Raw genomic sequence first — 25,078 nt, 5'->3', positions numbered from 1 at the left:
TGTTCCAAGACATTTAAAAAGTGACTTCTTCCCTTACTGACCACATAGCAGTTTGGAGGAGAAGGCACATTAAACCAACAGGGCAAACACATACACACAACATACCCAAATTGATTGGTTTACTTTACTGCTCAAATGGAATCCTTTCAGGACCAAAACTGGTTCCCAAAACCCTGAGTGAAACCTCCCTTGGCTTCAGAGGCAGAAGGGAGTTCGGTCACACTGAGGCTTGGCAAACCAAGCTAAGACTTGGTTTTTCAATTCACTCAGTATTTTCCCTACTCTCTTAATCATTACCACGGAAAAAAGAGGAAGGGAAAGCTAAAAAGAACTTAGGAGAGAAAGGTAATGAAGCCCTGGAAAGAGTTAAGGAGCTTAAGTAGAAATTTTTAAAATGGAAGACTTGTTTGAGAGTAATCGATATCTATAGACTGATTCTACAAATCCCATTCCCCACTCCCTTCCCAACTCAATTCCTTGTTTCCTTTTAGAGATAGCTAAACAAGGATGCAGAGGGAGAAAACTAATGGTTCACATTGGCTCATAGGAGCCAAGAAATTTCCCTGTGTTCTATTCTCACAAAGACCGAAAATCATTTGGGGGCTGACATGGGCTGTTGCCTTTCTTTCAAAAAATGCTAACAAAAAACCACTATTGATTTATAGAACCTCTGAACTCAAACACCAATTTGAAGTTAAATGGCAGGGGGTCCCTGATTGTGCGTTCTCTTGCCTCTAATGGCTGGGTGGGAATCCATGAATGGTGCACACATAGGAGAAGTTAACACAATAAGAAGTCCCATTACCACATGGACATGAAATTGACAGATAAGGGAAGAAATGGGAGGAATCAGGGATGGAAATCAGAGTTTTAAGGGTCAAACTGATGTCTCCAGGCTGTGTAAGGTACTGTCTGAATTGGAAATTGTGCTATGCACTGGGTTAGGGTCCAAAGCATTGTAGTTTCCAAAGCTGGACCAAAAGGATGGGGGTTCTTTTCTCCCACTGGCCTTGGCGAGTTTATCTGTCCCAGGCTCTTTGCTATCTTCATCCTCCTCACTGCCATCCAGGAGGGGCATTCTTGGCTCATCTTCTTCCAGGGTGAATTCGGGATGGGTCATGAAGTTATGGATAGAGCTTCGAGTTTCAGGTTTCTCAAGGCCTTCAAAGAGGGAGCTATGGAATGCGTTTATGACCTTTATCTATACCAGGAAGAAAGGAAGGAGGAGAAAACAAGGAAATGAGATAAAGGTTGTAGAGAAATGAAATACTTGAAGGGAGAAACAAAATGAAAACCACTGAGCAAAAACTAACAATAAACATACAATAAAGATATCATGGAAGAAATAAGATGAAATAAATATCACATGGTTCAAAATTCAAGCATGGGCATGGAGTGGAGAGAGAGTGATGGCAAAGTTAGCTATGGCATTTCACAAATGTGACATTCCCAAACAAACCACTCAGATTGAAAAAAAAGTTTAAAAAAGCAATATATATATATATATATATATATATATATATATACATACATATATATGAAGGAAGTGAAAACCAAATACTTGAGAAATGATTTTGATATGTGGATTGGTGCTATGAGCAAATAGGAAGCATCTCATTATGGTTTAAATCAGACACATCTCTATTTAAAGCCTACAAGAACAAACCCATAGATGTGTGTAAACCCTTTTCGGGGTGACAACAGTGAACTCCACATCCCAGGAAACAAGGACAAGCCAGACAAACCAGGCTCTGTGGCTCTCAGTGACATGCAGACAATGTGAATTCTGGCAGTTCAGAATATGGGTATACTGCTACCCCACATCCGCATGCTGATCTGTCTCTACCTCCCATTCCCACTCCAAGAAGAAGCAACCACTGGGAAACTAGTCCCTAGAAACTTCCTCCTGCTGCCTACAGGAAGAAGGAGGGAGGAAAAAGAAAATGAAACTGGTGGTGGGGGGGACTGGAGGAGAGAAGACTAGAGAGGGAAGTGGAGGAAGAGGAGAGAAGAGTAAGAGAAGGAAAATAGGGAAAGAAGAGGGAGTGGAGGGAGTGGAGGAAAGGAGGAAGAGTAAAAGGGGGAGGCAGAGGAAGAAGAAAGGAATCAAAGGAAGAGAAGAAGAAAGAAGTAAGAGGAGGAGAGGAAGTAGGTTCTTGGAGTGGGTGTGAGCTCCTAGCTAGGTTGAGCCTTAGCCCGAGGATTAGATCCACATCCACTCTAGGTCAAATGCAAGTCTCAGCACCCTGTAGGTGTTGACCTTACCCACACAACTACTACCTGTGCTCCCAAAGGAATCAGGAGTAGGGTAGAATGCATTTTCTTATATGCCACAATTCCGATAGCCTCTATATAATGAATGGCAAGAAACAGAGGGTAAGGGAGATAGAGTATCTTAAATAGGAAAGTGATTTCTTTGGGGGGAATAAGAAGCAATCATCCGGGGCAGCTAGGTGGCACAGTGGATAAAACACCGGTCCTGGATTCAGGAGTACCTGAGTTCAAATCCGGTCTCAGACACTTAATAATTACCTAGCTGTGTGGCCTTGGGCAAGCCACTTAACCCCATTTGCCTTGCCAAAAAAACCTAAAAAAAAAAAAGAAGCAATCATCCAGTCACAAAGCAAGACTCCTGAAATCCAGAGCATATCAACCACCTACAAGGGAAGTTTAGGGAAGGGTAAACCTATGTAGAAGTGTGTGCTGGACACCTCTCTGCCATCTTAGCATATACCAAGCAGAGATGACACACCTTAAAACTACCCCATGGATAAGGATGGCCAATCCCAAGCAGAACCATCCCCAAATACCACTACCCTCCTCACTCCCACTTCTGGTGCAGGGTGTCCCCCAACCTCTCAGTATGTGAGCAGATGTGGGTAGGGGCACGATGCATGATGTAGCCAGTGAAGCAGGTGTTGTGGTGGCCGTGACCCTTTCTACTTAACCAATCCTTCTTCTCTCTCCATTCTTCTCCCATATTCATGGGAGTTAAAGAGAAGTAGTGTTTGCTTCTCTTGCCCCAACCCCATCTTCTTTAGATCATCCTTTGGGGAGGGGGAAGGGGAACAGGCTGATTGTGGGGAAGTCTTTTTCCATAACCTCAACTAGGGGAGGCATCTGCTGACTAGTAATTAAGTAAAGCCATGTGATAGCTCCTTGTGGAGGAAATATTATTATCCAAATCTGTTGGCCTGCCCTTCCAGAGGCTGAGGAAATATACTTTTTGCCTTCTAGATATTGAAATGAGATGGCAAAGAGTGAGGGGGAAGAGAGAAGATTAAAGTCTCTCTCTCTCATCTTCCCCACTCCCATGAAGGGAGGCTCTGGGAGTATTTCCATATGTGACTGGGCCAGGGGGAATTGGGATTCCTTAGATTGAGGTTCCCATGAAAGGTAGCACTACTTTAAAAAAAGTGAAGGGTAACTAAAATCTGAATCATCAGACTCCAAGTGAGAAGTGCTGGATAACGCAATCTCCTATCTCCCTTAATTGATTCTTAGTTATTCCTAGGTATTCCACTTTCATTAGATCCAATAAGGACTAATCACAGGCTCTGTCCAAACTACAGCCAGCCAGAGGTCAACTTTCCCACCAGAAGCAGAGAGGGAAGGACAGAAACCTAGGAGGAGGAAGGTCAGGCTTGAGGAGGAAAATAGTGGAAGAGAGAATAAAAAGAGAGGGAGGTTGCATCCTTTGGATGTTACTAAGTCCTGACTTATTTTTTGTTTAGTGGGCCATGTAGAAATGAGAACCCATGAAGAACCCAGCACCTCCTGCTGACTCTGGAAAAAAATTCCTAACAACCCTGTTACCTGTGCTGAAAAAGTGATTGATAAAATGGGGAAAAAGCACAGAGGAAACTCACCAAGAATGTAGAAGCCCTAAGACAATCAATGCCCCTATCCTTCTCTACCTGGTAAAATATATATTTCCACAAGGAATGAACCTAATTAGGCTTCAGAAGTATAAATTAGAAATGGCAAGATGGGCCAGCGATAAAATTTGATGTCACTCAAGTTTTCCCATTTCAACTGTACCTTTTAAACTGATATTTCCACCTCAGGAGTCAGTGGTGTTATGAGGACTCATTTCTTACTGTTGGCCAAACAATGAAAAACTCAAAGTTTAGTAATAAATATAGAAGCTTTCTCTCTACCCTTCCTCCTCTCCCAAGCTCCTCAAAACACTTTTTTCCCCCCAGAGGACACAATAAGTAAGATCTCTAAATGTCTTAATCTTGGGTTGATTTCTTAGAGTGAGAATCATATTGCTCCTGTTAGAGGGGTGAGGAGGTGTGGGATGGAGGGAGGTGGGGAGGGAAAAAAAAAACTCAAGAAAAGGAAGGAATAAGCAAAGCAGGAAAACATCCCCCCCCAAAAGTTTTTTTTTATTATTATAATGGTTGTGAATTTGTAAATGGTTAAGATGCAACAACTTTTTAAAGATAAAAAAGTAAATTTCAAACAGTCTGGTTGGTTTGGGAGTGGGTGGGATTTTTTTCCTTCCCTTTCTCAAGTCAAAAGATCAAGGGAAAAACCAAAAGGAAGAGAGAACTGAAGTTGGTTAAAGTGGATGCTACCCGCTCTCTTGTGGTCATTTTAGCAATTCATGCATTATAATAGACTATAACTCACTGCCCACAGAAGATGAAGCAGTAGAATTGAGTGGAGAAATATCTACAAGAATGTGGGTAGAAACAGGATTTATTTCTCGCAGACTCTTGGTGTTCTGTCTCCTCATGGCTCCCGGATAAGAGCCGGCCGCCATCTGGAATTTGTTAACTACCTGGATCTGTAAAGAATCAGAGAATGAGATAGCTTTGCTCCACAGTCAGAGACAAGAAAAAGGGAAGGAGGTGAGGGGAGTTGGAGGGATCAGGAAGAGAACCAAGGGAAAAAAAGAGAGGGAAGAAGGAGACAGAAAGTGAACCCCTCTCCAAACACAAGGAAAAGAGGGGAAACTCATTGAAGATTATTATACTTCATTGAGAATCAGGCTTGCCATGAAGTCCAAAAACCCAACTAAAGTCCATTTTCTTTAAGCTGTGTTAAGGGCACAGCAGATTTCTTTTACCTATTTGTCTCTTTAGTTGAAAGAAACCTTGGGGTACAAAGAGCTCCCCTGCAAGAAGTGGGGGTGAGGGGTGGGGAAGGGACATAGAATTGTAATCCAAATGCTCAAAATTAAGGCAAAAATTTAGAAATAGGGAGAGGTTCAGCTGAGTTCTGATGCTTGGAATAATCAAACAAAAACAAAACTTTCATAGATTTGTCAGTGAGAGATCCATGAAACTGGGGAAAACTAAAAAAGTTTTATCTCTAATTGGCAGCCAGGTAGTCCTGGTGGAAAGAGCCCTCATCAACAGATTGATCCTAGGAGCATTGATTAGGGGGACATCTCATCCCTCAGTTTTTACAGATGAGGAAAATGAGGGCTACCAAAGAGAACCAGGATTCAAACCCAATGCAATATTATGCTGCCTTTCAATTATTGGGCCCATCCCTGGAACAGTGCTTTCTTCTCCCAGCCAACCTTTTTTTGGGGGGCTAAATTTGAAAGGAGGCACAAATAGAAACAAGAGTCAGACATTCTATAGTGGTGGCCATAGCTGAACTAGAGCTCCAAAGATCCTCATGGTTGGCAGGTTCTTGGAATAAATTGGTGGGGGGCAGTTAGACGGAGAAAGGGGAAGGAAAAGAGGTGTTGGAGGTAGTGGTGGTGAACAGTTGCTCCACTGGTCCTATGGAAGGAGAATATTTGATTTCCAAATTGCTTTGCTCCTTGGAGGCAAAGGGCATTAACACCATCAGTTCTTCTGCCCCTCTGGCACCATACATCATCAGTCTGATGATAAATAGGACCCATTTGTCTCCTATTTGGTCCCATTAATCCCACCCTCTCCCATACCCCCAAACTGTCCTATTGTTGAATAAACAATAAAGACAAAAAACCAGAGTAGTGGGAAAACACCACCCTCTAACATCCAGACATGTACACACATCTATATACCACACTTTAGTATATTGGAGTGGGTGTAGAATGTTTTGAAATTCTGTATTTATAAATTCTGTAGAATAGTTTTGAAAGCACTCAAGTTGTTTACATCCCCAGGTCCATCTACCTGGCGAATGATTAGAAGAGGGGCCAGTTTCATTCATTTTACCCTCCAAAATACTTCCCCAGGGAAAGGGGAAGTTGAGAAAGCAAAGGGGTTAACTGCTTTTGGTCAATTTTGTCATTCTTATTTAGCAAGTTGTTTGTTTCAAATGGGTTTCTGAATTCAGAATACAGTATGGATTGAAAGGTCATCACTTCCACTCCCCTACACAGCTGACACATTTTCTCTTGCAAACCATCAGGAACCAGATTCTCCATTAGCTCTGAATGAGTTAGGGTGAGTACAGAGGGTCCTCCCCTATCACAGGGAAGTAGGGAGTCCAGGGATGGCTTCCCTTAGGTAATATCATTTCCCTTCTATGACAGCATGTCACAGTCAGGATGATACAAGGCATTACTCCCTATTGCTCACATGGGGTAGAAGCTCAGTCTCCCAATGCAGTTGGAGCCCAGCTGCCTCCCCCACTCTTAAACACTCTCCTCTGAGGCTCTGGCCCTCAGTGTTCAAGTGTTTCTACTTCCAGTGGTGCTAGTTATTTGATAATCATAGGAAAGAAAGGAGAGGGAGAGGTAACCTAGCATCAGAGAATGTGGTAATCCTGATTAAAATCAGATTGTTTTAGTACCCACCGCTCACCTCCCACCTCCCACTCCCCTACCAGGGGCCCTTACTCTTCTTAATCAAGATGGGGTAATAAATGACATATTAATAGTCAGATAGTAGGAGACATTGACAATACTGTAATGAAGCTATAAGAAACTTTTAGCTGATATGAACAAAGGTAGACCTGTTCTAACCATTCTGCTCAGAGATCTCAGTCCACATTAGAATAATGCTTCCTTTATGATGAGTTTACTGTGATGTCCTGAAAGCTCCAGAATCAGTGAGTTGGACAACCTTTTGAATTGTTAAACAGGACAGAGGGGAGATATCCTGGAATTTTGATCTGATTCTCTTTCTATAAGTTGTTCAAAGTCAATTAGCCTGCACATGCTGGAGAAAGGAGTAGAGAATTCAGAACTTCTTGACTCTGAGTTCAGCTTTCAAATTTATATATAACTTTGTATATATAAATATATTTATATAGATTTATAATCCATTGCCACCCTTTCCCCTCAAAGGATGCTAGGAAAAGATGGGTAGGTTACAGCAAATGCAAAAATTGTATATATTGAGGCTTGGAGGAAAGTTGGGTGGAGAAGAGTAGAGAGGAAAACCTGGAAACCCTAGGCCCCAGAAGAAGGGTTGGTGGGAGTCAAGAGACACTGCAACAAGGGAATCCGACTAGGAGAAGAGGAGGCAGGATACCCTGAAGGGAGGAAAAAGCAAAAACATGGTTATTTTGAAAAGAGCAGACTCAAAGGAAAGTACTGAATACCTAGGTATGGGAATGGGAAAGTCACCCAAGAGACCCTGGCACCAGGGTTTTTGGCTCTGGGGACTTTAAAGACTTAAAAGAAGGGAAGGGGTCTTTGAGTTTCATGAAAGTCAGTTATATCACCAGCCTGAAGACCAGATCTTTGCCCTTAGGGAGGTCTTTTGCCAGGCACAGTCAAAATGCCAATATCACCAATTTTGTGTTCTATTGGTAAGGCAGACTGTGACACTTCTAAACCATAACTCTAATGGAATGAACATTTAACTGCCTGGATCTCATGAGCTGATTTGGAAAATGGTCCCTCAGGAGAGGCCACTTCAGTGCCCTTTATGGGCTTTACCAACTCGCAGAACTGGCTGAAAAAACATAGGAAAATGACTAGGTAACAAGTAGATGATGCCCCTGCCAGATTGAGGGAAGGAACTGAGGCTGCAATAGGGGTGGGGAAATGGATAGAGGGCTGAAGGAAGCTGGTTTCTTCTTTTCTTGGTAGCAAGTTTGGATCCTGCAAAAGAAACTTAGTCATGAAGAAGCAGCTGTCATTACTCACCTGTGCCTGGCATTTATCTCACTAAAGTTAGTTAGGGAAAGACTGGGGATGGAGCTGGGCTTTGGTCAAGTTTTTCCTTGCCATTTCTTTTCCTTACCACACTGTTATGGTATGGAAAACACCAGAGGCTTTGAAAAGAAGACTCAGTAAGGATCTGATGGGGATTTATTTAGTCATCATGCAGATACTCTCTGAAAGTTCTTTTCTGGAGGAGGATGAACAAGGCTACCCTCCAGGTAAAATAAGTTAGCAATTTTTGAGTGTCCCAGTCCTGGACCACCTTACCTGCTCAGCAGAAAATGAACTTATATCTTAGATACTCAAGTCTTGAGCACAGGGTTGGAGGCCTTGCTTGCTATGAGCAATTAACAGCTTTTCATTAGGTTTGTGATTAGGGGGTGAAGAAACATAGAAAATGTGGAGGTTTCAGCTTCAATGCTACCTTCCTTCCTCTCCCTCACTACTGTTTTTGCTTTGGAAAAAAATTCCTTCCCAGTCAGTGGTGAGAGCTAGGTTCCCAGGACTTTACCTGTGTCTGGATGCGATTCAGGCCCCGGAACCAGAGAATCTGGCTACGGCGCAGCTCCATTTCTCCATGGTCAAATTCTTCCATTCCCTCAGCCAGGTGTCTCTGGCTGATTTCTTCTTTGGTGATGGCATGGCCAGCAGTCTTCAAGAAAGGCAATCTTGAAGTAGGTACTGAGTTAATTACCTATAGGGATGGGGACAATGAGAGAGGTGAAATCTCTTAAATCGAGACAAAAGTTCAGATTATAGATAAATATGAGAACTAGACATGGGAGGGGAGGAGAGTAAGGCATAAGGGTTGTTTAATCTATCATTTTATTTAGGAAGATTCCCAGTGTTCCAAGAAAAGAGAGTTTTCATTGCCTTGGTGACAGATCAAAATTTCCTCCCTTAAGTAGGTCCTAAGGCTGATTCTGCACAAAGATGCTCCTGGAATGAAGTTTCTTGTAGAAAAAGAAATATTTATTGCCATAATTTATTATTTACTAGCTTACTGTGGAAAGACAAATTAAATGTTTTTCTCCCACTTTTGATTCTTTAAGCTTATAAAACCATCTAATCTGATCTGTACTAACACTCAAAATAGCAGTTGCCCAAAGATACCAACCTAGATTTATTGAATTTCTAATTTGACTTCATTCCAACTAAAGTCATGTATAAATCTGGCTGTAAAATTTATTGTTTTCTTCTAAAGTACTCTCATATTCCTTGCCTTGGCCCATCTGTAGCATCAATGGTTCCTGGGATGCCTCTCTTGTCTTCTTTCCCAAAACTTGTTCTAGTGAGTGGGTTTACTGTTTCTCTGCCTACCCTCAGCTTAATCTTTCCTTTTCTACTTCTTGCTGCAGCTAGTTTCTGAGGCCTCACTCCAAATCCCTTTCCAGTGACATTATGGGGGCAGCTAGGTGGCACAATGGATAGAGTCCTGGAGGACATGAGTTCAAATCCAGTCTCAGACACTTAATACTATCCAAGTTGTGTGACCTTGGGCAATTAATTTAACCACATTGCCTCACCAAAAAATGAATGATTTCCAATGACACTATCAATCTTGGATTCAAACCTAAATTTTGAGAAAATCCTTTTGACAGCTTTTGAGACCAATGAGAAGGCCATGATAATAATCCAGGGTAAGAGTTGGTGAGAGCCTGAACTAGTTGATGAATGAGTAAAGGGGATGAATACAAGAGATTTTGTAAAGATAAAAAAGACAATCCTTGGCAGTTGATTGGATAAGAAATAAGAGAGTAAGGGTCAAGGCTGACTTTGAGTTTGGTGATCTGCTACTGGAAATAGGGAAGTGAAGAAGAAGTGAGAGGAAAATGAACTTTTCTGTTTTGGATAAACTGAATTTGAGAAGCCTTTGGAATCTCCAAAGGGTAGGGGGTGCTGCTATATTGATTCAGACTCACTTACATAGAGATGAGAGTGTTAGTCTCCAATACAGACCTGAGTATAGTGACTGACTAGTAAATGTGTTTCAGGCAAGCTGAACAGAGAAATGGGTCAGAAGTAAAAGAATGTTTTCCATGGCCCAGAATTTGTTCTTCAAGACTTCCAGGAAAGTGGGGAAGGAGGCAAATGCTCAGTCAGTGGGAGAAGTCTACAAACTAGTAGAAGAATCTTTGAAACCAAGTAGAGAAGCACCTCCCTCAGCTAGGGACTAACATGGACCTTAAGGACAAAGATGGAAGTATAATTTGGCTCCAATGGAAGTCATGACCCAAGGGTCTATAAATGGAAAGAAGTTGGAGATATAGGGAAGGGACCAAGAATCTTATCATACCTAGCCAACCTGAATATATCTTGCCTGAAGGATGAAGAGTTTGTTCACAAGATCTAGAGCCCAAAGGAGCCACAGAAATCATCTAACTCAATTTCTTCATTTGACAGATGAGAGAAGAGAGAAATAAGGTTGTCTAAGGTCATGCTAACCCTAAGCAGAAGAGCAAGGTCCTTGTGATCTCCCTCCATTGCTCCAATAAGCTCCTAAGCCTTCTACAATGCTATCATTCTCTGCCACAGATATCCCTTTCTTCATACCCATACAGCCATCACCTTAGGTTCAGGGTTTTATTTCTTCTCCCCTGGACAGAGGCTGTGATAACCTTTTTCATTATCTTTCCTACCTCCAGTCACTCTCCTTTGCAAAGTATCTTCCACTTTCACTACCAAAGGGATGCTCCTAAAGCATCTGTCTCTGCCCTTACTCCACAAGTTCAGTAGATAGCTCCTCCTCCCCCAGATCTCCAGGATCAACTCTAAGCCCTCAATTTGGCATTTCAAGTCTTTACAGTCTGCTCCCTTCTCATGTTTCCAGGTTTCACACATTTCCTGTCTTCCATGCACTCTCCAGTCCCATCCACCCAGCCTGCTAGCTATCCCCTAGCTCCCATGAACCATCTTGGTTTGGTCTTTGCCCTGGTTGTCCTCCTGGCATGCTCTCCTCTTCTAGTGTCTCTGGCTTCCTTTTGAAACCAAGCAAAAATACTACCTCTTGCATTTGCTTACGCCTTCCCCTTTAAAATAACCTTCCATATAATCAGAGAGCAGCAAGATGGCATCCTAATGCATAGAACACTGGACCTGGAGTCAAGATCTGAGTTCAAATCTAGACTCAGATTCTCACTAGCTGTGAAACCCTGGGCAAGTCATTTAAACTGTCTACTTCACCTTCTTATCTTTAAAATAATAGCAGTACCGACGTCCTTAAATGTACTATAAGTGCTATTATTCTTGCATGTACATGTTTTTTTTTCCTTTATTAGGATATGTCACTTAAAAGCAGGACCTGTTTTTGCTTTCCCTTTATAACTTATCATAGTGCCTATTAACTTTTTTTTTAAAGCTCTAAATACAATACTCTTCCAGTAAGGACATATCACTCAGAGAAAAGGATGTAAAAACAAACTACATTTGCCAATCTCTACCCCAATTTTAGTAAAGCTAGCATAGGATTTCTGTGGTTTTATACATTTATCTGTTTCCATGCCTTTTGTATAATAGTTTTATTCCTCAAGAGTTTCAAAAACTTCCTTTCAAAGAAATACAGCCTTATAGGAAAAAGAATGAATTTATTCCTAGACTTATCACAGGCATGCCTATGGTATAGTGCACTCAATATTAGCTTTGGAATCAGACAAACTGAGTCTACATCTTGGGTCTAAGACATACTGGCTATGTCACTCTGGGCAAGCCCAAGGCACTCCAAGGTTCAGTTTTCCCATCTGAAGAATGATGATCTGAAGACAATCAAAGATTCTTCTTAGTTTAAAATTTTAGAATGGTGAGGGGGTAGGGAAAAGTAGAAGTGAGGAGTAAATGGGGAACACCATGTGGTTACTCCTCATGAATGTGTAAATAAATCAAAGTATGAATTGATATATCATGACATGCATATAGAAGAATCAATGCTGGGAAGAATAATTGCCTTGGAGGCTTCAAGCTTTTATGCTCTTGATACTCTTCAAAATGTTAGGGTGTTTATTTCACCTTAGTTATTTCCTTTTGGTTTTCCCATCCAAAATGACTTTCTGCTTTCAGACCTCACATCTAATTTTCTTCCCTCCAATCCCATATACTTCATTCCTTCTCTGGTCTAGCTCTTTCTGCCTTCTAAGAGAACAATTAGCTAGTGAGTTTTTTTAAGGGGTACTTGAGGGTCCTGTCTCCATTTCCTTGTTCATACATGTACTCTAATGAAGAGTTTCTAGACATACAATTATTTAGCCTTTCTACTGTAATTTGTTTATTTATTTACAGGATCATAGAATGAATCTGAGGCCAGTTAGTGAAATTCCCTCATTTTACAGATGGAGAAAATGAATCTAGGCAATTGAGTTGCTCAAGGTCACATGGATAGTATAGTAGGTAAGAAGATCCTGGATTCTTTACACTGAACCACTGGGTTTCATTTTAAGTAAAAACAAAAAAAAGTATACAAACAACATCGATGAGGTTGGGGTACATTACAGCATCAAATTAATTTTTCCTCTCTTTTTCTCTTCTCTCCTCTCTCCTTTTCCTCTCTCTCCCCCCACCCACTCTTCAAAAATAGTTGTATTAATTGAAGGAAGTCCTTGAATATTGGTGTGTGTAGATTCCCCCACAATCCACATGTGATATTAATTGAATCCAGATAGCTAATATAGTTGTCCCATATGTACATATGCTTTGTTTTTATAAGACTATACTAGTTATTGAATTTTTGTAAGCTGTCACTGGAACATTTTTTCACATTATTTTGTTGTACCATGTTTGAAATTTTTACAGTGCCTTAAATGTATTATTTTCTGAGGTAAACAAAGGTAAATTTCTCATGGTTCTTCTATAGCAGCACTTGGGGATTTTTTATACATTTATAACAGAGGAAAAATAAATCAGATTACAAATCCTGTTTTATTTTTGTTTAGTTTTTTAAATTTAAACTATATACAATCCTTTGGTTCAGATTGTAAATTTAAACTAAATTGCATTATATTAACTCAAAAGAGTGTGTTTCCCAAAGCATTGTTATGTTATATTGTGACAATATAATAAAATTATTCTTTCCTTCAAAAGTTTTAGGTGAGGCCAAGGTATGGCAGTGACAAACTTAGAATCCCAGGCAAAACTAGAGAGCCAGAGAACAGAGAGATAGATGATTGGGGTCATCCAAATGCAATCTCCTTGAGGCTCTCATTATCATTATTTGTCACTATCCCTGGCCCACAAAAGGTGCTTAATCAAAGCTTTTAGCCCTTTAATACTTGGTACTTGCATCTGTGGGGGTAGCCCTTTCCAGTGTAGGTCAGTGTCCTCAAACTAGATGAGCACATAGCTGAGATAAGTGTGAGGGAAGAAGTGACTCACCTGGCCCCAGATCAGCTCTCCCATCCCAAGGAAAAGACACCATAGCCACTGGCTCAAGGTAAGGTTTGTGCAGTTAAAAGGTTTGCCCCCAAATTCCACTATCAGGACCTGGGAGAAAAAAAGAGACATATCACCAGATCAGAAATGAGTGGTTGAATAATAGTGGCTCTTGCTTAGATAGGACCTTCAGTTAACAAAGAGCTTTTCTCACAACAACCTTGTGAAGTAGGTCATGAAAATGTTTTCATTATTTTAGAAATGAGGAAGCTGATCCTTAAGAGAGGAGAAGTGATTTGCTTATGATCACATAAGAGCCAGAGCCAGAACTCCTAAAGACTGAGAAATGAAATCAACTTAAAACAGACCAAAACACACCATACACAACTTAAAAAAACACACACAAAACTTGTTTTATGTTCTTTCTTTCTTATGACTGTTCCTCTCAAATCTGATGATTTTTCGCAATATGTTAAATGTTGTTAACATGTTAAATAAACATGTTAAATAAAATTGTATATGAATAATCTATATTAGGGTAGAAAAATGTGAAAAATGTGAAACTCAGAGCTTTACAAAGAAAGGTAAATGTTGAAAACTATCTTTGTATGTAAATGAAAAAAATGAAACAAAATCACTTTTTTCTTTTTGCAAAGCAATGGGGTTAAGTGGCTTGCCCAAGGCCACACAGCTAGGTAATTATTAAGTGTCAGAGACCGGATTTGAACTCAAGTACTCCTGATTCCAGGGCTTGTGCTTTATCCACTGCACCACCTAGCCACCCCAACAAAATCACTTTTAAGAAAGTTATAGAATCAACTGGTTCACTGCCTTCATTTTTACAGGTGAGTAAACTGAGACTCAGAGAGTGACTTGCCTAAAGTCACTTGCCTGAGCATAGAACTTGCTACCTGAAGTCAAACCTATCATGGGGGGGGGGGTGGAAATGCATGGGTTTAGAATTGGAAGACCTGTGTTCAAATCCCCCTTAACCAGGTTAACATCTTGGACTTGAGAAACAGAACCCTAGAAATCCTTGTCATTCACACAGACAAATTGGAGGGGGAAGAAGCCTTCCTTTTAATTCTCAGGGTGAACACTGTTAAAGATGGGATCCCAGAGAAAGGTATGGCATGGATATTATCCAAGGCAAGCACAGGTCTATTGCCTGTCATACTAACTCTCCTTCCTTGCCTAAATTAGTGCGATGCAATGGTAGGAGTTTCATGTATATTTAGGTGCAACATAATTGTCCATTTCCACAATGATGGATCAAGAGTAATATCAAGGAAATCCAGAAGGTTTTTCACCCCCAGACTAAGCTCCATTCCCACATCACATTTGTATCAGGTTCAAAAACAACATCGAGTTCCAGATGAAGGACATCTAACTTCAGCCCCTACCCCACCCTGGCTGGTCTCTTGTCCTTCCTGCTCTCTCCTGGAGGATCCTGCTCATCAGAAATTTCTCTTACCTGGGAGATAAATGTGCCCACCAGCACAGAACAGAAGATGGGGTTATTGAACATGCCTTCAAAAATATTCCTCTCCCCATGGATTTTTCGGGCATTGATTTCATTGAAGAGCTGCATTAGCACAAAAGTATTAAATACAATGGTATAATGTTGGGAGGGTGGGGCGTTTAGGCTGGCTTTCCTCCCACTGTCGATGTCAAAGAACTCTTCACCTGGGTAGGGGAGACAGAATAAGGTTGGGAGTGGGGTTAGGGGGACCCATGGGAACATAGGTCCCCAATTCTCAAAAAACCCAATTGCCTTGTCTTCTTCCCAAAACTCTGAGGCTTCCTTTCCTCATCCTGGCTCTGGCTCACCAAGAAAGAGAAGGGTAAAGATGACGACAAGTTGAAAGATTGCATGGCCAAGGATATTTTTCATCATGGTCCTGGAGATTAGTGGCTTGTCTCGGCCATAGGGTTTTCTCAGCAGCAATGCTTCCGTGGGTGGTTCAGTAGCCAGGGCCAGGGAGGCAAAAGTATCCATGATCAGGTTCACCCACAACATCTGCACAGCTTTCAGTGGGGAATCCTAGCAGGAAGAAGAGGATTTTTTTCTTTTAATTTTTTCCATAAATCTTTTGCACTCTTCAGCCCCATTATTCCTTATACCCTACTCCCTATCAAAGTATAATAATTTTCTCAAAACTATTTCTCAAAAAAAGATTGATTTCTTTAGAGAGATTTCTTTTCAGTGATCTTATCATTAATTAAGAAATTAAGACTCCTGGAAGTTAATAATTTTCCCTCTCCTCTGTTTTTGCATAAATATTTGCATAAATTCTGCATAAATATTTTCCCTCTTTCCCAGTTCAAGTGTGGTCATTAAATCTCAGAGAATCAAACTTTATTTCTAACCTATATTTTCTGTCAATTTTGTTTTAGCCCTATATTTTAAGGCTTTTACAATTTTAGAGTTCACATTCCTCAAACAGAAGAAGCACTGGACTTTGGCAGTAGGAGATCTAGAACCAAGTTTTAGTCCTAACACTTCCTAGTCAGTGACCATAGGCAAGGCATTTGTGACTTTAATGAAACTCCATTTGCCATTTCCATGTAAGATGGGATTGATATTTTTTGCATTGCCTTCATTATGTCTTCACATCATTGATATGTGGTGGCTATAAAGTGGTCAGTCATAAGAACTCATGTTTCTCATTTCTGGAGTTCTTCTCAAAGACTCCTGCAGAATTAGCAGATATCACAGAAGTGACCTGGGCTTCTCCTTTGCCCTAAAAGTGTAGAGCTCTCCTTTATCCTTCTCAGCTGCCACACTTCCCCATTTCCCAGCCACCTTTTGACCCATCCTTCAGACTGGGCTCCCTCACTGCACCTGGGTGATACAGGCCCCAAAGAAGGCCACAATCACAGCCACCACATTGACAGTAAGTTGGAACTGTAGGAACTTGGAAATGCTATCATAGACATTTCGACCCCACATCACTGCCTTAACAATACTGGAAAAGTTGTCATCTGTTAGAATGATGTCGGATGCCTCCTTTGCCACATCTGTGCCTGCGATGCCCTGCGGGGAAGAGGAGAGATCAAAATGAGAACCTGGAATGAGACCAACCACCTCCGGGCAGTCAGGACTCTTTTGGTAGAATCGAAAACATACCCAACTTAGCATGATAATGACTGCAGGAGCTTCAGGTTACCTTTAAATCTCATTGCATTGCTGCCCTCTGTACTTAGTTGCATAATTTTCCATTTCTGCCATGATGGACCAAGAACAATATCAAGAAAATCCACAAGGTTTTTCACCCTAGAGAAAACCTCATTCACTGATCACATCCATAATTTCCCTCCAAGTTCTGACATTCTATAATTTTATGAATCTATAGGCTCAGAGTACAGAGGATCTGAGACAATGTACAAAGAGCACTAGATTTGAAGGACTTCAGGTTCCAATCCCAACAAATACTTACTAGTTGTGTGACTTGTCACTTCCCCTCTCTGGGTCTCAGTTTCCTCATCTATAAAATGAGGGGATTGGGATTTATAACCTTTAAATTCCTTTTCTGCCCTAAATCTATGACCCAGAAACCTAAGAGACTATAGAACCAGGCAGTGACACCAGAGGGCGCTCCAAGCTAGGACAAAGAGGTCTTGGTCTCCAAAAACCTGGATAATTCCTTCATTCTGTGAGACATCAACCGATTGATTAGTTGAGTATTCATTAATCTCCAGGTACTGAGGATACAAATACAAAGAAGAAAATGATACCTAGTCACAATGAGTTGACATTCTAAAGGGAAAAAGGAAAGGCATACTACCCATTCTCCAGAAGGGAAGATCAAGGCTTGAGGAATGGAGAAAATAAGTTGCAAAATAAAAATAAAGGGATACAAAAAGGAACTGGAAGTTTCCCCCTGGGGAGAAATGGGGATGAAAGGGAGATTCAGAACAGTAAGGAATATTTAGAAGAGGGAGAAAACATGCAGCTGGGGTAGAAGAGAGTCAGGGAGACAGAGGGAAGAATCAGGGCAAGCTTTAATAAAACCCAGGTAATGGAGCCTTTGACTGAACCTCAGAAGGACTAATAAGATTCTGAAAGGGAGTGCATTGAACATGCAGTCAGGAGCCAGTAGGTCAGTCTGACTTATGATCAAGTTATAGGAATGGGAAATAAGCCTAGAAGGCAGGTTGGGGTTAAGAATATGCAGACACCTTAAATGCACAGTCCTGAAAAAAATAAGGAATTTGTGTTTTATTCTCTTAAGCATTTGGGAGCCACTGAAAATTTTGAGCAGGACAGTTATATGGTCAGACAGATGCTTCTAGAAAAATATTTTAGTAATTATATGAAGGTACATTAAAGAGGGGAGAACAAGGCAGATCAGGCAGATGGCAAACATTAGTCCAGATAGAAATAATGAGAGTCTGGATCAGGGATGCTAAGAGTGTGGCCAGGTGGCCTGAGGGTACACCTGGTGGGCCTTGGCAACTGATTCTATTTGAGGGAAAAAAGAGGGAATGACCAAAGGAGAAAGTTCTTTTGAACAATTCAGGCATAAACTTAGCCCAATTTTTTTTCTTTTTACTCTCTAAACAAATTGGATTTTCAGATCATTGACTTCCTGGCCACTTACCCCTTCCTTCTTTCTCATCATTCCCCACCACACATACTACAATTCAGATTCTCATCACTTAATCTTTATAATTCTTCCTCTATAATCTTTTCTCTTCAATCCATCCTGCACACCAGATGTCAAATATGTAGCCCACATAAGTCATCAAAATATAATTGAGAAAAATGTGGCAAAACACATAAAGATACAACAGAATATAGTTAATGTTCATATTTGGCTTTCTAAGTCAAAGGCAAGCATGAACCAATGGAGAGTTCTGAACAAGTATGTGGAAAGTAAATGTATCATGAAACCTGAAGTTCAAAGTCCTAGACCTAACATTAAAGATGCTCTCTAACTTGGCCTCAGTTGGTAACCTAACCTCTCATTATTCTTGTCACTCTTCCCACTCAAGTAGACTAGTCTCCCAAATACCCTCACATGACCATGCTTTTAAAAAAATCTCATCATTTATCCCTCTCCTGTCCCACCACAATTCCACTTACATGACACTGAAGGACCTTATCCAGTAAGTCACTTTCTCACTTGCTTGAGCCAGAATAATCCCCACTTCTTGCCTATACTCACTTGGAGCTTAATCCTTGGCATTATTTGTAGTCTTCTTACCAATATGCCTTTATTTTCCCAACCTGAAGAACAGAGACTCTCTGATACTTGGTATTTGCCATAACAGCTAGTTAGAGCTGGGCATTCAGTGTTTGTGAGTTCAATGACACTGTGTGCAGTGTCATCACATATGTGTAGTAGGACTTGTTCCTGGGTGAATTACAAATCAAATGTTTTTGCTTCACTGGGAAACCATCTTTCTAAATTACTTTCCAGTTTCCTCCACTCCACATTCCACCCCCCCCCAACAATACAACATATAATAGAGAGAGAGTTAGGGAAAGGTCATAAACAGTAGGGTGAGGAGACATGAAGTGTCAAGGGCACCAGAAACCTGTCTTGGCTTCCAGTTTAGAGAATGCAATTTGAGCCAAAGAGAGAACTGGTTACCATGGCAAAGCCGACATCTGCTTTCTTCAAGGCTGGCCCATCGTTGGTACCATCCCCAGTAACAGCCACCACCTGCCGTTGATCCCCCACAGTGCTGTCAATGATGCCTGTAAAACACATGTGCTAAGTGCAATAATCACAAGTATTCTACTAACCTCATGCACAAAATCTTGTTTTGGAGTCTCATCCCAGTCCCCCCCTTTTTGTTCGTCTTCTTCTTTCCCTTTCCTTTGGGTCTTGGGCTTTTCTGTGACAATATTCTAATCAGCATTGCCTTGGTATCCTTTACAGTTGAAAAACCAATGAGACCCTGGAGCATGACATTCTGCATTAATCTTCTCTAAACTGTATTAAGCTGTATTGAGCTTCCTAAAGACTCAGAGACTTTTTTTTCCCTTGCTGGTTCTTTCCTTAACACAGGACTCTGCCCCCAAATAGTCCTGAGAGAGAGGTTTGACTTCCTGCTGCAGCTCATACCTGCTGCTCTTTAATTGACAAAAGCCTGGTCTCACCTTTCACGAGCGTGTGCTTGTCAGTAGGAGATGATCGAGCCAGCACCCGAAGCCTGGGCCATATCTTGTCTAATTGTTCCTGCTCCACCTATCAACAATGAACAACCCCAACCCCCATAGATTGGTCAAGAATGAAGGAGACTCCCCCCCCCCCCCCAATCCCTTGACTGCAGAGCACTCAATTTAATCCTGGCCAGAACCCAAGACTTTTAGTATACCCTGGAAACCCATAGTCTTTTGATCCAGGATACTCTGGCTTCTGCAATCTGTGGATTAATTCTACAGAGGCCCATTTATCTTCCTCATTACTCTGGCACTCAGCCTCAAACCCCAGATGTTCTAGAATCCCAGCACCCACCTCACCCTTCTCATTTCGGATAACGCGGTTGAACTCTTTGCCCTCTATACACAGGTATTCATCACTATGACTCAAAATGCCACACTTAGTGGCAATAGCTCGGGCTGTATTGATATTGTCTCCTGTCACCATGCGAACAGTGATGCCAGCTCCTTTGCACTTGCGGATAGCTTCAGGGACCTATGGAAATATATAGGAGAAGGAGGAGAAGATAAAGAGAAGAAAGGTAGTGGCTATACTAAATGAAGTATGTTATTTCTGTTCAGGGGCATTATGAGGAGAAGAGATCCTTGTAAAGATGATTAGAGGAAGAAAGAAGGCTAATACTTGCCAAATGCTCTAGACCTCACCCATTGTTCCCTTTCTTGCCTGGAAGTTATTTCTTCAACACCCCATCTAGCAGTACCAATATGTTCAGGGTAAACTTAATTCTTCTTACTATTCCTTAGGACCAACTTTCCTCTTCATACTCAATATCATAGAAGAGAACTGTATTGAATTTTGCTTGTGAGGTTAATAACAGCAACAAAAATAATGGCTAGCATTTATGTGGTGCTTTCAGGTTTTCAAAACATTCTAAATATATTATTTCATTTGATCCCCACAAACCTGGGTTATTAACTTGTATTATCACCCCATTTTCCAGATAAGAAACTGAGCTTGACAGAAATGAATTGGCCTGCCCAGGGTCACATAGCTAGAAAATGACTGAGGCCAAATTTGAACTCAGATCTTCCTTACTCTAACTTTATACATTATTCTATTTAGCTGCCTAAGTGTAAGATGGATGAGTTAAGGTGATGAATGCAAGTGTGAAACTGTCCCCAGTCCCAGGAGCAAGATTCAGCTTAGCCTCTTTAGTTTTCATCACTCAAAATAGCAAAATTCATAAAACTTAGCCTTGTTTATTACTCACTAACACAACATATCATCTTCAATATTCATTAGTGCTTTCTGGGATGAGAGTGGATGCAAGATTACCTCTTAAAGAATGGGGAAAAAAGAGGCCAAAACAGAAGTAGATGAAGTGGTTAATTGACCTAAGGTCACATGGTGAAAAAGAGAGCTAGATTCCTTGGAAGTCTAAATTTAAAAAAAAAAAGGCTAAATAAAAAGATCAATAGTTATACTCTCTTCCTCTGTTAGGGCACAGGTCTTACCTCTGGTCGCACAGGGTCTTCAATGCCAACCACAGCGATGCAAGTCAACAAAGAGAGTATCTCACTTTCGTTTTCCCAGTTAGGCTCCTCTGTGAAGTCCCGGTAAGCAAGACAAATGGTCCGAAGTCCCTCACAGGCCATCTTCTCAATTACTTTACGTGCTATGCTTTCTTGTTCTTTGTGCTTGAACAACTGTGAATTCCCATTTTTGTCCAAGATCCAGGAGCACCTGGGGAAAAGATGGAGTCAGGGGGTAGTATCACATAGAACTATCCTCTTCAAAAAATCTTATTTCAGTTTCTTTATTGGGACATGGCAGTCACCCAGTTTGCAAAACCATTGTCAGAATGAGAACACAAGTTCTGACAGGTCCTATGAAGCTGGAAGGGTTGTGAGAAGAGTCACCACAAGAGATTGTGCCCATTGTCTTCTGACAAGTTTAGCTAACTTATCTCCAGCAATTTTGCTAGGATATGACAGAATTAATCACACAAAGACTAACAATAACCTGTTTACAATCTACACTGGAGGAGGGAGAAGTGTGGGAAGCCTGGGAATGGAAACATTTTCAGAATAAGTTTCTAAACCAATGAGGAAATGAACAATTTAAGTTGAGTTTCATAAAAATCATAGTCACAAAGGATTGGAAATTAAGGGGATTGCCCAAATTGTAGTATGTGAATGTGATGGAACGCTATTGTTCTATAACACATGAGGGGCAGAACTTCAGAAGAGCCTGGAAAGACTTCCATGAACTGATACTGAGTGAAGTGAGCAGAACCGGAAGAATATTACACACATTAACAGCAACATTAGGTAATGATCAACTATGATGGACTTGGTCATTTTAGCAGTATAATGATCAAAGATAATTCTAAAAGACTTGGGATGGAAAATACTATCCATATCCAAAGAAGGAACTGTGGAGTTTAAATGCAGACCAAGGTTTACATCTTCTATTTTGGGGAGTTGTCTTACATACATTATATTGCTTTCTCTCTCTAATGTTTTTTCTTCAGTTTGGATTTGATTCTTCTTTCACAACATTATTGATATGGATCTAAGTTTAGCATGGTACACATGTAAAACCAATATTAGATTGCTGTCATGGAGGGAGGGAGGGAAGAGAGGAAGGGAGAAAAATGAAAAACTCAAAACCTTGCAAAAATGATTGTTGAAGGGGCAGCTAGGTGGCACAGTGGATAAAGCACTGGCCCTGGAGTCAGGAGTACCTGGGTTCAAATCCGGTCTCAGACACTTAATAATTACCTAGCCGTGTGGCCTTGGGCAAGCCACTTTAACCCCATTTACCTTGCAAAAAACCCCCAAATCTATAAAACAAATGACTGTTGAAAACTACTGTTGCATGTAGTTGAAAAAATAAATTATTCAATTTTTTTTTTAAAAAAAAGAGTATCATGAAAATAACGATGTGATTGCTTTCTCAACCAAGTTCATGGATTCCCTGAAATTTAGCCATGCATCCCCTTGGTGGCTCCGTAGACCCTAGATCAAGAAAACCTCTACTATACAGTCTCTATCTGGATAGAAACTACCTGCATAGTAAACTGTAAAACTATGATTGTTGGGATAAGGCGCAGTCTTGGTGGTGAGTATTCTTCTCTACATGTGCATTCTTCTATGTTTGTTCCTGTTTATCAAAGATAGTTTCTTTGGATTTATTTGCTATTTTGAAGCTTCAGTTCCATTTCTGATTCAACAAATTCTTCCAGAGTTGACTACATGAACTAAATTGCTGCTGGTCCTTCAGTTATACAATCAATCTTTAAAAACTTCTTTTTTGGGTTGATCACTTTATGAAGTATATGAAGTGAAATATCAGGGTTGGAAGGGACTACTGACTGAATGCAATACCCCATTTTACAGATGAGGAGACTGAGACCTGGAGAGAAAAGTAATTTGCCCAGTGTTACATAGGGAGTAGATTGCAAAACTTGGTTCTGAATATCTAGGAACTAAACTCTATTATTCAGACCCCCAATCTTGGGTTTTTTTAAGTCTTCAAAGATGACCTTCCCCAATATTTTGAATGCTTCTAGGCTCCACCTTTTCCCCAACCCCAAGTATTAACTGGAGTGGCTCAGAGAGATTTTATAATCTGAGCCTGATAATTTGGAAGAGAAACATGCTAACAAAGGGGAAAAAAGGAAGTCATAATGAGTTCTAGAAATTACTTCTCGGAGGTTTGGGTTGATCAGTCCTCAATCTTCTCTCTTAGTATCAAAGAAGGGAGATATATGGATGTGCTGAAAAGAACACTGGGCTTGAACTCAGATCTAAATTAGAGGTCAGCCTTCAACATTGATTAGCTTATGACCCTAGACATTATAACCTCTGAGACTTAGTTTCTTAAAATGTAAAATAATAGATTAAGGTATAAAATATCATCAATGTATCCACAGAGTAATTGTATAGAAACTCCTTTGTAAGTTTTTTATGCAATATATAAATATGAGTGAGGGTTTTCTTTGTGTGTGTATGTGTAAGAGGAGAAGAAGTAGCGGATACAGACTTGTAATTTTATTGTCATAGTTCACTTTTAATCTAGATATTGCCTCCCCAGTGCAGTTTGAAAGAGTCATTATTATGTGATGTTTTCTTGTGGTCATCTTTGCTATCCTTCTCTAGTCCATACTCTGATCTAGGGCAGGAGAATTGACATAGACCAGGACAGAAAAGAACATTCCTGACATCACCCCAAGTAGATGGTATTATCAATAACAGTGCTCATTAGGGTAGATTCTCTGCTTTGTATAGAAGAAGGAATAGGGTCAAAAAATATTTTCCTCTATGATTAAGCTTTTCTAATCAGTGAAAGAATTCCTTCTTCCCAAAGGACAATCTAAAGGATTCCAGCAAAGAGATGATACAACTCCTTTTAGAGGGGTCCTGGAAATCTAAGAGGAGGATAGATATGAATGGAAAGGAGGAGAGAGGGAAGGCCTGCTGCTTGTTACTCCACCATCAGAGATGTCCCTTCCTTTGACCCATTGCACTCTTAAGCAGGGATGCACTTAGGTGTGCTCTCATAAAGGTATTGTATCCAGTGTTGAAGAGTTTAGAATAATGTCAAAATTCTTGGGTTACCTCTACCTCAGGGCTTGTTAAGCTAGGTAGGATTTCTGGAGATATTTCAGGTGATCCATAAACTTAGATGAGGGGAACACGACAACTTGATTTCAATATATGCAATTGGTTTCCTTTGGAATCCTCTGTATATTACTTTATGATTTAAAAACATTATTATAGCAAGAGATTTATAGGCTTCATCAGACTGCCAAAGGGGTCAATGACACCAAAAAGGAATAAGAACTCCTGGTTTAGTTTCTATCTTTCAAACCCTTATGTCTAATCTTACTTTCTTTTTTCTGTACCCTGATGGGGAGGAGGATGTGGTTGTGGGAGGAGAAGGAAACAGTAGAAGGACTCTCTCCATTGAGTGGATGAAGTTAGGTAGGGCTTAATGAGGTCCCATGATTTGAATGTGGCCACACACCACTTTGGCATGGAGAGAGTCAGGGGAAAGTCTCCAGCTGCCCAAAGGCAGAATAAAACTATATGGAAGTTTTGCTAGAGGGAGGGCCTTATGAAAAGGATTATGGGATGGCCTACTTTTTCAGGAGAATCTCTGAGGCCCCCTTGCTGTACATTCTAAAAGTCCCATCTCGATTCTTGATAACTGTGCTCATTGATTTACGTGCTGAATTGAAGGTGTAGACTTTGTAGAATTTCTCCTCTGGTATCTCATTCCTTATTTCCTGGTAGTCATATTTCAGATCTTGGACAAAGCCAAGTAATCCACACTCGGTCTTGTTGCCCACCTGCCGAGGAAGTCCTCCTTCTTTCTCTGGAGGCTGAAAAAGAAATAACATGGAGGCTAAATGAGAAGTCCTAAATCAAGGCAAGAGGGGAAAAAAGGGAGTCAAAGGCACATGGAATTACTGTGACTTTCTTAGAAGCCCATCTGGCTAGTCACTTCCCGACTATGTGACATTTTATTT

General features: G+C 40.7%; 1 protein-coding gene across 1 annotated transcript in view; it reads right to left on the bottom strand.

Annotated features, from left to right (window-relative positions):
- Positions 1–1,085: 1,085 nt before the first annotated feature.
- Positions 1,086–25,078, bottom strand: part of LOC141513005 (plasma membrane calcium-transporting ATPase 4-like) — a 99,506-nt gene continuing 75,513 nt past the window's right edge. The window contains exons 11-22 of the mRNA XM_074222418.1: positions 24,690–24,931; positions 21,057–21,285; positions 19,897–20,076; positions 19,539–19,626; positions 19,027–19,133; positions 16,272–16,463; positions 15,257–15,470; positions 14,901–15,112; positions 13,430–13,537; positions 8,580–8,762; positions 4,639–4,795; positions 1,086–1,201 (exon numbers count right to left, since the gene is read on the bottom strand). Coding sequence (XP_074078519.1) covers positions 1,176–1,201; positions 4,639–4,795; positions 8,580–8,762; positions 13,430–13,537; positions 14,901–15,112; positions 15,257–15,470; positions 16,272–16,463; positions 19,027–19,133; positions 19,539–19,626; positions 19,897–20,076; positions 21,057–21,285; positions 24,690–24,931 — 1,938 coding nt within the window. The 3' untranslated portion in view covers positions 1,086–1,175. The remainder of the gene's footprint in view (positions 1,202–4,638; positions 4,796–8,579; positions 8,763–13,429; positions 13,538–14,900; positions 15,113–15,256; positions 15,471–16,271; positions 16,464–19,026; positions 19,134–19,538; positions 19,627–19,896; positions 20,077–21,056; positions 21,286–24,689; positions 24,932–25,078) is intronic.

This window comes from Macrotis lagotis, chromosome 2 (assembly GCF_037893015.1).
Source record: "Macrotis lagotis isolate mMagLag1 chromosome 2, bilby.v1.9.chrom.fasta, whole genome shotgun sequence".
Lineage (NCBI taxonomy): Eukaryota > Metazoa > Chordata > Mammalia > Peramelemorphia > Peramelidae > Macrotis > Macrotis lagotis.
The sequence above is the reverse complement of the archived record's forward strand: the minus strand, read 5'-3'. Positions and strand labels throughout refer to the sequence as shown.